This window comes from Odocoileus virginianus, chromosome 12, assembly GCF_023699985.2.
Source record: "Odocoileus virginianus isolate 20LAN1187 ecotype Illinois chromosome 12, Ovbor_1.2, whole genome shotgun sequence".
NCBI lineage: Eukaryota > Metazoa > Chordata > Mammalia > Artiodactyla > Cervidae > Odocoileus > Odocoileus virginianus.
The window spans coordinates 63,274,454-63,289,418 of record NC_069685.1 but is presented as its reverse complement, the minus strand read 5'-3'; the positions used below and the strand labels follow the sequence as shown (position 1 = coordinate 63,289,418).

Here is a 14,965-nt window from a genome sequence, read left to right as displayed (position 1 = left end):
TGTCTCTACTTTTTAATATGCTGTCTAGGTTGGTCATAAGTTTCCTTCCAAGGAGTAGGCGTCTTTTAATTTCATGGCTACAATCACCATCTGCAGTGATTTTGGAGCCCAAAAAATAAAGTCTGACACTGTTTCCACTATCTCCCCATCTATTTCCCATGAGGTGATGGGACCAGATGCCATGATCTTAGTTTTCTGAATGTTGAGCTTTAAGCCAGCTTTTTCACTCTCCTCTTTCACTTTCATCAAGAGGCTTTTTAGTTCCTCTTCACTCTCAGCCATAAGGGTGGTGTCATCTGCATATCTGAGGTTATTGATATTTCTCCTGACAGTCTTGATTCTGGCTTGTGCTTCTTCCAGCCCAGCGTTTCTCATGATGTACTCTGCATATAAGTTAAATAAGCAAGGTGACAATATACAGCCTTGATGTACTCCTTTTCTTATTTGGAACCAGTCTGTTGTGCCATGTCCAGTTCTAACTGTTGCTTCCTGACCTGCATACAGGTTTCTCAAGAGGCAGGTAAGCTGGTCTGGTATTCCCATCTCTTTCAGAATTTTCCACAGTTTATTGTGATCCACACAGTTGAAGGCTTTGGCATAGTCAATAAAGCAGAAATAGATGTTTTTCTGGTACTCTCTTGCTTTTTCGATGATCCAGCAGATGTTGGCAATTTGATCTCTGGTTCCTCTGCCTTTTCTAAAACCAGCTTGAACATCTGGAAGTTTTCAGTTCACGTATTGCTGAAGCCTGGCTTGGAGAATTTTGAGCATTACTTTACTAGCGTGAGAGATGAGTGCAATTGTGCAGTAGTTTGAGCATTCTTTGGGATTGCCTTTCTTAGGGATTGAGATGAAAACTGACCTTTTCCAGTCCTGTGGCCACTGCTGAGTTCTCCAAATTTGCTGGCGTATTGAGTGCAGCACTTTCACAGCATCATCTTTCAGGAATTGAAATGGCTCAACTGGAATTCCATCACCTCCACTAGCTTTGTTCATAGTGATGCTTTCTAAGGCCTGCTTGACTTTACATTCCAGGATGTCTGGCTCTAGGTCAGTGATCACACCATTGTGATTATCTGGGTCATGAAGATCTTTTTTGTACAGTTCTTCTGTGTATTCTTGCCACCTCTTCTTAATATCTTCTGCTTCTGTTAGGTCCATACGATTTTTGTCCTTTATCGAGCCCATCTTTGCCTGAAATGTTCCCTTGATATCTTTAATTTTCTTGAAGAGATCTCTACTCTTTCCCATTCTGTTGCTTTCCTCTATTTCTTTGCATTGTTCACTGAGGAAGGCTTTCTTATCTCTCCTGGCTATTCTTTGTAACTCTGCATTCAAAGGGGAATATCTTTCCTTTTCTCCTTTGCTTTTTGCTTCTCTTCTTCTCACAGCTATTTGTAAGGCCGCCTCGGACAACCACTTTGCCTTTTTGCATTTCTTTTCCATGGGGATGGTCTTGATCCCTGTCTCATGTACAATGTCATGAACCTCCGTCCATAGTTCATCAGGCTCTCTGTCTATCAGATCTTGTCCCTTAAATCTATTTCTCACTTCCACTGTATAGTCATAAGGGATTTGATTTAGGTCATACCTGAATGGTCTAGTGGTTTTCCCTACTTTCTTCAATTTAAGTCTGAATTTGGCAATAAGGAGTTCATGATGTGAGCCACAGTCAGCTCCCGGGCTTGTTTTTGCTGACTGTATAGAGCTTGTCCATCTTTGGCTGCAAAGAGTATAATCAATCTGATTTCGGTGTTGACCATCTGGTTAGAAGTGTACAAAACAGGTCTTAATGACCCAAATAACCACAATGGTATGATCACTCACCTAGAACTGGACATCCTGGAGTGTGAAGTCAAGTGGGCTTTAGGAAGCATCACTACGAACAAAGCTAGTGGAGGTGATGGAATTCTAGCTGAGCTATTTCAAATCCTAAAGGATGATGCTGTGAAAGTGCTTCACCCAATATGTCAGCAAATTGGGAAAACTCAGCAGCGGCCACAGGACTGGAAAAGGTAGTTTTCATTCCAATCCCAAAGAAAAGCAATGCCAGAGAATGTTCAAATTACTGAACAATTGTGCTCATATCACGTGCTAGCAAAGTTATACTCAAAATCCTTCAAGCTAGGCTTCAACAGTACATGAACTGAGAACTTCCAGATGTACAAGCTGGATTTCAAAGAGGCAGAGGAACCAGAGATCAAATTGCCAAGATTCATTGGATCATGGAGAAAGCAAGAGAATTCCAGAAAAATACCTGCTTCTGCTTCATTGACAACACTAAAGTCTTTAATTGTGGGGATCATGAAAAACTGTGGAAAATTCTTCAAGAGATGAGAATACCAGACCACCTTACCTGTCTCCTGAGAAACCTGTATGCTGGTCAAGAAGCAATAGTTAGAACCAGACGTGGAACAACTGACTGGTTCAAAGTTGGGAAAGGAATGTGACAAGGCTATATATTGTCACTCTGCTTATTTAATTTCTGTGCAGAGTATATCATGTGAAATGCTGGACTGGATGAATCACAAGCTGAAATTAAGATTGCTGTGAGAAATATCAACCTCAGATATGCAGATGATACCAGTCTAATGGCAGAAAGTGAAGAGGAACAAAAGAGCCTTTTGATGACGGGTAAAAGAGGAGACTGAAAAAGCTGGCTTGAAACTCAACATTCAGAAAACTAAGATCATGGCATCCGGTCCCATCACTTCACGGCAAATAGAAGGGGAAAAAGTGGAAGCAGTGACAGATTTTATTTTCTTGGGCTCCAAAATCACTGTGGATGGTAACTACAGCCATGAAATTAAAAGACGCTTTCTGCTTGGAAGGAAAGTATGACAAACCTAGAGAGCATATTAAAAAGCAGAGACATCGCTTTGTTGCCAAAGTACATATAGTCAAAGCTACAACTTTTCCAGTGGTCATGTATGGATGTGAGAGTTGGGCCATAAAGACTTGAGCGCCGAAGAACTGATGCTTTTGCATTATGGTGCTGGAAAACTCTCGAGAGTCCCTTCGACAGCAGGGAGATCAGAGCAGTCAATCCTAAAGAAGCTCCAATACTTGGGCCACCTGATGCAAAAAGCCAACTCCTTGAAAAAGACCCTGTTGCTGGGAAAGATTGAAGGCAAAAGGAGAAGGGGGTGAAAGAGGATGAGATGGTTAGGTAGCATCACTGACTCAGTGGACATGAATTTGAGCAAACTCTGGGAGATAGTGGAGGACAGAGGAGCCTGGTGTGCTGCAGTCCATGGGCTCTGTGAAGAGTTGGACACGATTTAGTGAGTGAACAGCAACAATAAATCCGTAACCATGCGTCCTTTCTCCCTACGCCTTGTGAGAACTGGGCTTTGTGAGGATCTTCTGCCCCACTAATCTTCATTTAATTCCCCTCCCTGCAGCACGTTGTCACCTAGTGTGCCCCCGCTGACAGGCCCTCTGTAAGTCTTCATCTGAGTGACAGCCCTGGAAGATCAAGCTGTGGTCTCGAAAGGGAAGGAGGATCTACAGATTATGTCCTCAGCATGTACAGTCACTCTGCTGGCAGCTCTCAGGGCCGCTTTTATGTTGCCTCAACAAAGAGATGGGCTGCCAAGAGTGTGTAATGTTCCGTTCAGAATGCTCCAGGCTAGCGGCGGCGGGGACAGGGCAGACACAAGACAGAAGAAAAAATGCCCACCTCAGCTGGCCTGTCTCCTCTTACCCTTAGCTGTGCCTGGCAGTCTTTGTTTGAGAATCTTCCTGTGTTCTTTAAAGACTCTTGGAGGTGTCAGCCGAGTAGAGAGGCGGAGGAAAGGGGAGTGTGCGCAAGCTGGCTGGAGGTCAGATCATTTTGCCATAACCAGCAGGCACTTTCTTTCACAAATCATTGAGCCCTGGGTAGCCATTATCATCCCAACTGCTCCCTATTAACTAGCCAGACTCTTGAGGCCCTGAGAGTAAGAGAAATGGAATTCCTTTTCTTTGAACTCTCACTCTCTGAATACTGCTCATAGTGTGTTTGCGTAGCATGCGTAGTTAGCAAAGCTTATTGATATACACTACTGTGTTTCTCATACTGTTTCCTTGAGATTATTGTAACCTGGCCTTGTTAATAAGAAAACAAAAAACACCAAAAAGTTATCAGTTTAAAAAAAAAACAACATAACAAAGGCTCAGAGACATAAATTTACAGTCTCAAAGATATCAATTGAATGAGATGGGAGCCAGGCTTGTAAAATGGGACTTCTGACTTAAAGTCCTGTGCCTTTTCCATTATAGCATGCTTTTCCAGATACTTAACCAGCTTCCTATGGGATGGGGTACAGGTGGGGAGGATGGGGTTCTAGCCAGGTGACCTGTTCTTTGGTGGTAGGAGGCACACAAAACTCCTGAGTTTCCTCCGTTGCCTTCTCTGAAGGTCCCATGCTGCTCGCTTCCTTTTACCATCATCTTAGTGACAAATTAGTGACCATATTGCCTTAAAAATCATGGCCGTGAAATCCAAAATCTGTGGGGAAGCAATCATTGTAAAGGCATCACTGTGAGGGGAAGTCTGAGAAGGTTAAGAGGACACTCCACCACCCTCCCCAGCTCCGCACTCACAGCAGGGCAGGCATCCTGCCGCTTATTTCTCCTCATGCAAAGCTGAGGAGAGAGGGAGTAAATGGTGCATTTCCGCTAAGGATACCTGGAAAGTTGAAACCTTACAAGTTTCCTCTTTAGGTAAAAGCAGGTTAGGGATCCAGGCCATATTCAGGCCTTCAGAACTAAAATGTTTCTGTCATTAGTAATTTAAAAAAAAATTTTTTTTCCAGTATTTTTTTCCTTTTTTTAAATTTATTTATTTTCCTTTATTTTTATTTGTTGGAGGCTAATTAGCTTTACAATATTGTAGTGGTTTTTGCCATACACTGACATGAATCAGCCATGGATTTACGTGTGTTCCCCATCTTGATCCCCCCTCCCGCCTCCCTCCCCATCCCATCCCTCTGGGTCTTCCCAGTGCACCAGCCCTGAGCACTTGTCTCATGCATCCAACCTGGGCTGGTGATCTGTTTCACCCCTGATAGTATACTTGTTTCAACGCTATTCTCTCAGAACATCCCACCCTCGCCTTCTCCCACAGAGTCCAAAGGTCTGTTCTGTACATCTGTGTCTCTTTTTCTGTTTTGCATATAGGGTTATCGTTACCATCTTTTAAAATTCCATATATACGCGTTAGTATACTGTATTGGTTCACTAGTAATTTTTCACCACTAGAAGGGTTTCAGGTGATTCTGAGGTAATGTGTTTTGGGCAGCTTAGAGTTTCTAACCTTGAAACAGTCTTTGAAAATCTGTTCTTTCTAGCTGGGACGCCAGTGACATCCCTGATCCAGGGGAGTGACCAGACCTAATCTGCTCCAATTGGAGCAGAGTTTCAAAAATATTTGATTAATTTTTAAACCAAGGATTATGCATTCATCATAGAAAAATCCAATAAAATACAGCAAAATTCCACCACTCCAAAATTACTACTGTTAAAATTTTTAAAAATGTATACTATATGTATAAGTGTAAACATATATCTATACACACGCATGCCTGAACCCTATTAACGTTTTTATTAAGGATACTATTTTGTGCCCATATAACCCCTTTGCTCAGTCACTTCAGTTGTGTCTGCTCTTTGTGACCCCGTGGACTGTAGCCTGCTAGGCTCTTCTGTCCACGGGGTTCTCCAGGCAAGATTACTCAAGTGGGTTGCCGTGCCCTCCTCCAGGGGATCTTCCCAATCCAGGGATCAAACCCACATCTCCTGCATTACAGGAGGATTCTTTACTGCTGAGCCGCTGGGGAAGCCCATATAACCCCTTAATACATTTTATTTTTTCCCATGTCAATATATAAATTTCTACTTCACCATTTTTAATTGGTACCATGTTATTCCATCATATAGAGTACCATAATTTGCTTATTTTAAATGGAAATATTTAGCTTGTACAAGGAAATACACAGAAGAATTACCATAGTTTGTTTAATCTCTACCACCTTGAGAGTTCCCTTCCCTGGAAGCATATAGTAATTTCAGTAACTAATATTTGAATTTCACTTTATAGTTTACAGTGAGCTTGCACATACATTATTTCATTTGATCCTCACTACTATCCTAAGGTTGGTATCAAGACTATCATTTTCCTCAATTTATGGATGAACTGAAAAAATTCTCAAAGAGGCTAAATGATTTATCCAGTGTCCTGAATCCAGTTAATGTCGTACGGATGACTGGATCCAGAGACAGGCACGACTCCTGGGGCAGGACAGACCTCCGCTGCAGAGAGTCAGGACCAAAGGAGTGGCCCTGGCATGCCCCTCTCTCCCCCACGCCCTGCTCACTTCAGCTTGTATTATGTATGTTGACAGTATTTGTTTCATGACTGTCTCCCTTAGGACCCTGTGTGCTTTCTGAGGGCAGACTTGTGTCTTCATTTCTCTCTCTGTGTGTTGCCCACCACAAGGCTTGGTACACAATAAATGTTCAGTTAATATTTGCTGGGTCAGTGTGTAAGTGAGTGAATGAAGGAAGGAAGGAAAGAAAGATGGAAAGATAAACAAATTGCAGAGGCTGGATTTTGATAGCTTGTTTTCTCCATGCCTCTGTTTTCAATTCAGACATTTCAGTGAGAACCCATCTTGGTGTTTTTGAGTTTTTATACTTCTGCAGGTTTTGGTCACCAGTACAAAGTTCACACGTTGATACATAGAAAAGCATATTGAAAACCAAGGGCAGAGAGAAACCTGTTTGCATACTAGATCCTTTTGCCTTTTCTGTGTCTCCCACCCAGCCCCAACTGGAATGAACCAGGCTGTCCTTAAAGGCTCTTCCCAAGTTCCTTTTATGATATCCCTCATTTGCAACTGCTTTATATTTATGATATTTATGATATATCTCATTTTGAACTGCTTGTAAAAACAACTGCTTGGCTTAGCAGCTATAGCATAGTTTATGAGAGCTATTTGAAATGCAATTATTGTTGACTGTAAAAGCTGGATAGCAAAATTAGAAGAAATTTTGAAACAAAAATCATTCAAATCCCATCACCTAACAAGGCAACTGTTTTTATCTTTTCATAATCCCCTTGAGGTCTTGTCCATGTGTACACATTCATTTTCCTCATCATTGTTACAAGGGAGCATGGAGCATTGTTCTTTGCTTTTTCCACTTAACATTATTGCAAGAACCTGTTTTTCCCTGTTTTTCTGCGTAGTCTTTGTAATAATCTTTTTAATGACTGCGTAATCCCCTATTGAGTTGATGTACTGAAATGTACTTATACAACCCCCCAGTGTTTGCCATTGAAGATGTTTCTGATCTTCCACTAATCCATAACCCTGCAGTGAAGACTGTCAGATGTAGAACTTCTGAGGATTTCCTTAGAAGACACTCCCCTGAGCAGGACTGCAGGGCCTGCGCAGCACCGGGAGTGAGGCTGTCTCACCACTCTTCCAGAGACTGTTACCATTTATGTCCAGCAGTTGATGGGTTTACTAGTTTCAAAGCCACCTTGCTGGTACAGGGTATTGTTTAAATTTTTTGTTTGCTAATTTAGTAGAAGTAAAATGATACTTCAGAGTTGCTTTATTTTACATTTCTTTGATTATTAAAATAAATTAACATTTTCCCCTATGGTTACTCTTTGTATTTCCTTGGATATGAGTTGTCTGCCTATTTCAGTAAATTAAGGTCTTGATTTTTTTTTTTAATCAAACCCAGTTAAATCTTTACACACAATAGCTATTGAATTTTTTGTATATGATTTATATATTTCCCAGTATTGTGTTTGCCTTTTAATTTTAGGCATCTATTTGTAGTATAAAACTTACTATTTTTGTAACCAAATCTGTCAGTGTTTTGTGTGTGTGTGTTTTTTTTTCTTTTTTCTGTTGCTTTGAAGCTTAGAAAGCTATTCCGCCTCTGGAGAGCTGATAAATATTTAATTCTACCCTCTGTTATTTTAAATTCTTTAATTCATCTGGATTGTATTGGAGTATAAATCGAGTTGCAAATTACATTTTATTGCTAATCAGTCATTCCAACCCTTTTCTTTTGCGCTCTTTCTCAGGAATCATACACCAGATGAAAGGTGATTATGACACTGCACTGAAACTCCACAAGACCCACTTGTGCATCGCCCAGGAGCTGAGCGACTATGCTGCCCAGGGCCGCGCCTATGGAAATATGGGCAATGCCTACAATGCTCTGGGCATGTACGACCAGGCGGTCAAGTACCACCGGCAGGAGCTACAGATCTCCATGGAAGTGAACGACCGTGCCTCACAGGCATCCACGCACGGGAACCTCGCCGTGGCCTACCAGGCCCTGGGCGCCCACGACCGGGCCCTGCAGCACTATCAGAACCACTTGAACATCGCCCGGGAGCTGCGAGACATCCAGAGCGAGGCGCGGGCTCTCAGCAACCTGGGCAACTTCCACTGCTCTCGAGGGGAGTACGTCCAGGCCGCCCCCTATTACGAACAGTACCTCCGACTTGCTCCTGATCTTCAAGACATGGAGGGAGAAGGAAAGGTCTGCCACAACCTCGGCTACGCCCATTACTGCCTTGGAAATTACCAGGAGGCAGTAAAGTACTATGAGCAGGATCTGGCCCTGGCCAAAGACCTTCATGACAAATTGAGTCAAGCAAAAGCTTACTGCAACTTGGGCTTAGCGTTCAAGGCTCTGCTGAATTTCAGCAAAGCTGAAGAGTGTCAAAAGTACCTACTGTCCCTAGCCCAGTCCCTGAATAATTCCCAGGCTAAATTTAGAGCCCTGGGGAACCTGGGTGATATATTTATCTGTAAAAAAGATATCAGTGGTGCAATAAAATTCTATGAGCAGCAGCTGGGCTTGGCTCACCACGTGAAGGACAGGAGACTGGAGGCCAGTGCATATGCAGCCCTGGGCACCGCATACCGAATGATCCAGAAACACGACAAGGCCCTGGGTTATCATACACAGGAGCTGGAGGTATATCAGGAGCTGAGTGACCTGCTGGGAGAGTGCAGAGCTCATGGGCACCTGGCCGCAGTCTACATGGCCCTGGGGAAGTACACAATGGCTTTCAAGTGTTACGAAGAGCAGCTGGACCTAGGGCAGAAGCTGAAGGACCCGAGTCTCGAAGCCCAGGTCTACGGCAACATGGGCATCACAAAAATGAACATGAACGTGATGGAAGAAGCCATCGGCTACTTCGAGCAGCAGCTGGCCATGCTGCAGCAGCTGAGTGGGAACGAGTCTGTGCTCGACAGGGGCCGGGCCTACGGCAACCTGGGGGATTGCTACGAGGCCCTGGGCGACTACGAGGAAGCTATCAAGTACTATGAACAGTACTTATCTGTTGCCCAGAGTCTGAATCGCATGCAAGACCAAGCCAAGGCTTACCGAGGCCTGGGAAGTGGACACAGGTAAAAACAACAGAGGACAAGTGTGGTTAGTTAACCTGCACCAGGGGCAGCTGTTGTGTCCACTTGGCAGCGCCCTGACCACAGAGCAGCTCCATACACTGCTCATTTGCTTCCTCCAGTGATTCTGTGAGTGTAGCAGGGGTGTTTCTACCCTTGTGTCACAGAGGAAGAAACTAAGGCCCAGAGTTGATTACACAGCTTAAAAGGGACAGCTGAGAGTTTAATGCAGGACTCTCTGACTCCAAATGCAGTGCCTTTTTGACTACATCATAATGAGCAGACTAAAAGAGAAAACAGGAAGGTGAAAGATGAATGAATTGATCTAGTTTATCTTTTCTGATTGCCCCTCACATTATATGAATGTGTTCATTAATATAACGTCTCTACCCACCGGTTACTTGGACCCCATATTGTTGCTTTTAGGGAAAGCCACCTCAAAAGATGGGGAGTGAACGAGCATATACTATCATCATGCTAGGCACTTTGTGTAGATATCTTGTTTAATATTTATTGTAGTTGTGTATTAGTCTACATTTATCATCATTGGCTACGGGATGTGGGATTTATCAGCGTTCAGAAACTGAAGCTCAGGGAAGGGAATCCGTGTGTCCTACACAACTGGTTTGGTCTGCTGCCGGAGTCCACGCCCTTCTCCCTCTTACCGTGTCATCTCTTAGCAGCACAACAGGACACACTGTTGAGCAAGGCGCTGCTTCCCTCCTGGGTGTGGGGAATCCAAGAAGGTGTCTGCGTCTGCAGAATATATGGCCTCTCCAGACAGGCAGGGGATTAGAGCTCCTGGAGAGGAGGAAGGGCAAGGGTCAGACTAAATCATCACCCACAGAGTGCTCCGAGAAGCTCAGGGTGAAAGATTTATCGCCATTGTAAAGTGATTTCAAAAACATAGTCTGTGCGGTAGTGGAAATTGGGAGGCCCAAAGAACCAAACAGTTCACTTGCTATCATTGTGCCTATTAATATATTTTATGTTTCCTCTGGGGTGTATATCCCACTGAATCTCAGGCTCTTGGGAAGGTCACTAAGGGATGACTCTTGAATTGCTTTCCAGATTATGAAATTCCCGTGCATCTCACTCTAAGGGCACATGATAGATTTTAGCTAGAAGAGGAGTTAAGAGCTTCTATAGTAAGTGACAGTGACAAATGCTTTTCATTTTCTCAGGGGCTTTAGCATGTCTGCACCTGCACAAAATAATATCATTGCTTTTCTGTCTACATCCCCACAGGGCAATGGGGAGCTTGCAGCAGGCCCTGGTGTGCTTTGAAAAGAGGCTCGTGGTCGCCCACGAGCTCGGGGAGGCCTTTAATAAAGCCCAGGCCTACGGTGAGCTGGGAAGTCTGCACAGCCAATTAGGGAATTATGAACAAGCCATTTCCTGCCTTGAACGCCAGCTGAACATTGCTAGAGAGATGAAGGACCGAGCTCTGGAGAGTGACGCGGCCTGTGGCCTGGGGGGTGTGTACCAGCAGATGGGGGAGTACGATACAGCCCTGCAGTACCACCAGCTGGATCTGCAGATTGCCGAGGAGACCAACAACCCCACGTGCCAGGGCCGGGCCTACGGGAATCTGGGCCTGACCTACGAGTCCCTGGGCACCTTTGAGAGAGCTGTGGTCTACCAGGAGCAGCACTTGAGCATCGCTGCACAGATGAACGACTTGGTGGCCAAGACGGCGTCTTACAGCAGTCTCGGAAGGACGCATCACGCTCTGCAGAACTACTCCCAGGCAGTCATGTACTTGCAGGAAGGTAAGTGGAAAGGTCTGTGCAGCTTCTCTGTCTACTCTGAGACTGAGCTCACAGTCTGCCCAGGAGGAAGTGCACTCATGTGAGTGACCATCTTGACCTGGAGTGAGGATTCAGAGGCTACGTCATCAATTCAACTCCAAAATCATGGTGTCCTCTCGTGGGTGCTCCTTAAGAGTTCACAGTTCTTTCCGCTCTCCTGGATGCATCACCCAGCTTGTCTCACTATGCTAGCCAGCTGTCCAGAGGGCTGACACCCTCCTTACCTTTCAGAACCCTCCACTGAATGAAAAACACCTTCTCCACAAGATGAAGTTAGATCTAAGCACGTACAGGTTAATGCTCTACATCAGGAGATGCGCAGTGGTTCTGAGCCCGTTGTCTGCTAGACAGTGCCTGAGCTATGTCAGCACTGTGTAGAATTCCATTTCAAGGTGGTACCAGGGTCTAATCCAGTAGCATCCATCTGAGGGTCGCTCAAGCCATCAGCCAGGTTTCCCAGCACTGGTTACCCCTGGGGCTGGGCAGCAGCCACAGTGCGGTTGCTTCAGGCTGGCCCGGAAAGTGCCTGCTTCCCTCACTTCCCCTGGCTCTGTTCCCTCTCTGGCAGAGGCTCCATGTGGCTACCTGCACACAGGTGAGCCTGCGGTGCTTCCTCCCTCACCATGCAGAAGCCTTGCGGCAGTGTGTTTGCCCTCCACTCCGGAAACCCTCCTGGAAAGCACTTCTTCTCATAGGGCCATGGTGTGTTACCACCTGGGAGGGGGCACAGCAGACACAGTGTTCTTGGCTCTTGAGTAAAAGGAAAGGGGTACTGATTTCCAGCAAAAATGCTCATGTGTGGTTTCCAGAAAACTTCCCATACATAGTTTATCTAATTGGATTTAATTCTCTTAGTAACCCTGAGAGGTGTATCTTTTCATTTCCATTGGCAGCTAAGTGACCTGAGGCTCAGAGTGCAGTGGCTTGATCCTGACCTCGTGGTCAGTCAGTGGTGGCATGGGGCTCAGCCCAGGTTTCTTGATCCCAGGAATAGCACAAGACTCCATGCAGCCCCCTAGAACAGAGCCAGGCTAGCACAGTCGTGTCCATGATCACTCCTGAGCCCCAGCTGAGAGCCGGGAGAGAGAGACAGCACACAGAGTGGAGAACGGGCCAGCGGCTGATGGTCAGGGTGGTCCTCTGCACAGACCAGGTCTTGCCCTGGCCTGCAGGCTGAGAGGTTACTGGGAGGCTGTAAGCCACTCCCCAGACATTATTTGACTCCCACTCAATGGGAGCTCTGCCTCAATGCATGAAATATGAGAGTTGGCTTTTGGTTTCCTGAAACTAGACTGTGGTAAAATTCTAACAGACTAGGGGCAGTTTTCAGTTGAATATGTGAAAACTATTAAATTCAGACCTAGCGTATGACAACCTTTCAGCTGTGTTCTTTGGTTTTTTCTGAAATATTATTTCCATGAAGCAGCTGCTTTGCCTGAGATATTGTAACATAATTCTATATTTATGGAAGGCTGTTTTTTTTTTATTGTTGTAATTTTAAGTCTTGCAGAGATCTAAATTCTTACTGTGGTGTCTCCACAGTGTCTTTTTAGTGGATGTGGTCTACCCCAGAGCCTGATGTTCCCCTTGGGCCCATCCAGACGCCTCTTCACATGAGTTATTATAGGTGCAGGACCCTTATTGGGCACTTACTGAGTGCTCTGAGTTGGGTCTTCAGCCTCTTGCAGAGAGGGAACAGCTCAGTTGGAAACCACTTTAGTTCTCTTTCCTGACTTTCAGAAGGGGCTGTGCACTAGCATCACACCGCCCATATGTAATAGAATCTCATAGGTGGGCCTGGTCAGAGTCCTTTGAACAAGCTCTGTGGGTCGTATAGTTACCCTTGATTGAAACCACTGGTCTCATCCAGTTTTTTCTCTTTTTGCAAATAAAGCAAGGGAGCTAGAGCCAACTCGGCTCCAGGAGAGCCAGATGGCTGGGCCAGATCCTCAGAGCAGAAGCAGGTGGAAACTGGGACAGCACAGATGTCGTGTCTACCATGTTTGCTCTTCACTGTTGAACTTCTGACCATCGGGCCAGCGAGGATCCCCACTGTGGGATCCAGCAGGGAGCATGGTCAAGTCGCTGCTTGCACAGAACATACCTTCTGGAGGGGCTGCCACAGTGAACTTCCAGCGTGGAGGCCCAGGCCTAGCAAGGAGAGCAATCCTGAAGAGTGAATAGAGTAAGCTGGTTGAAGGTTAAAACAACCAGCCTCCTCCTGGTTTTCACCCAAGAACCATTTCTTCTATTTCTGTTCCTACTCTATGAAGTATTTTAAAATGTGAATAATTTTCAAGTACATATTGTTTTTATTACCCAGTGACATGATTTAAATGTAAAATGCTATTGCTAAGTCTTTTGAGTTATGTGCATTTTGAGATACATGATATTTTATGGAACTTGAACCCGAGTCTCACTTTTATTAGCTTCTCAACTGACTCGATTCTTTTCCAGAAGTCTGAAACTGAGTGGGCCCAGCATGCCCAGAGGCAGGTTCCCATTCACCCTGAATTAGATTATAAAGAGGAAGTCCTTCCTCGGTGTGTACAGTTGTAGCATGGGGCCTTCCTGCCGTCTCGGCACAAGCTGACTTCTCAGTACAGAGAGTAAGGTAACGAGGGCAGAGTGATGCTGAGAACTGCTTAGTGACCCACACAATAAAAGGTTGCCTTCAGGTTTGGCTTGCTCAAAGCCCTGGAGATTGTCAGTGTCCTGAAATCCAGAAGCTTGCTGTGAGTAAGTGACCCAAACTGCCGGTGCCTATCCGAAGGCCAGTAGAATGAGGATAGTCTCATCTAAAGCTTTTGACTCACAAAAGCACTTGTTCTGCATCCCCACTGAGGCACATCAAAGTCTCAGCCTTAAAGGAAAAGCAGATCAGATGTGAAATGTGTCAGTGGCATCAGTAACAGAAGGCAGGGTCAGGCGGTGCGAGCATTCTGCTTCCAGGACATCTGATGTGTCTCCCGTCGATGCTGGTTGGATGCTGTGCACAGGTGATAGGAGAGATCTGAGCTGGGCTTCTGTACTTGATTGTGGAACTGTCAGAAACACTACTGCCAGCCAGAGAATTGGGTTCGATACATTTATAGGCCTGGAGTTTTCATTCGCAAAGCTAGGGATTTCACAGTGGGGACAGCAGCCAGTTGGGTTCTATTTGCTTCCGTGTTTCTTCCTGCCCTGCATGCCTGTCTCCTGCTGATAGCCATCGCCTGAGCTCTTGCTGGGGCATCTTGGAGTGACCTGGAAAGGCTGCTGCTAACACAGAATTTGAAAAGAATGCTTACTCTGCCTTGGCTGAGTCTGCTCGTGTCCTGCATTTTATCTCGCTGTGTTGCTGACAATCTTTATATCCACCTGAGGCAGAATTACCCTCCAGAACTCCTTGGCAGGGTGGAATTGTCTGTCTTCTATACATCCTCAAAATTTCTCTCTCTGAATTCAGGTTTAAGGTTAGCAGAGCAGCTGGGCCGAAGAGAAGATGAAGCCAAAATTCGCCATGGTCTTGGCCTCTCCCTCTGGGCGAGCGGGAATCTGGAGGAGGCCCAACATCAGGTGAGCAGGAGAACCCTTTTCTGAGTAGATTTTGTTTCTAGAAGCATGGACGATCTTGAGATTACTATCATAACAGTGATGACATTTATCAGAAGGTGTTGACTTGTGCTCTTGGGTTGACTCACAAGATATCCAGCCTGTATCAGGCCAGCACGTTGAACCATAGTAAAG

At 45.2% G+C, this 14,965-nt stretch overlaps 1 protein-coding gene across 5 annotated transcripts in view; it reads left to right on the top strand.

The window, feature by feature from the left end:
* TTC28 (tetratricopeptide repeat domain 28) overlaps positions 1 to 14,965 on the top strand; it is a 563,147-nt gene that overhangs the window by 460,355 nt on the left and 87,827 nt on the right. For all 5 annotated transcript variants that reach the window (XM_070475504.1, XM_020876676.2, XM_070475505.1 and 2 more), the window contains 3 exons: positions 8,087 to 9,428; positions 10,674 to 11,197; positions 14,685 to 14,794. In XM_070475504.1, coding sequence (XP_070331605.1) covers positions 8,087 to 9,428; positions 10,674 to 11,197; positions 14,685 to 14,794 — 1,976 coding nt within the window. The remainder of the gene's footprint in view (positions 1 to 8,086; positions 9,429 to 10,673; positions 11,198 to 14,684; positions 14,795 to 14,965) is intronic.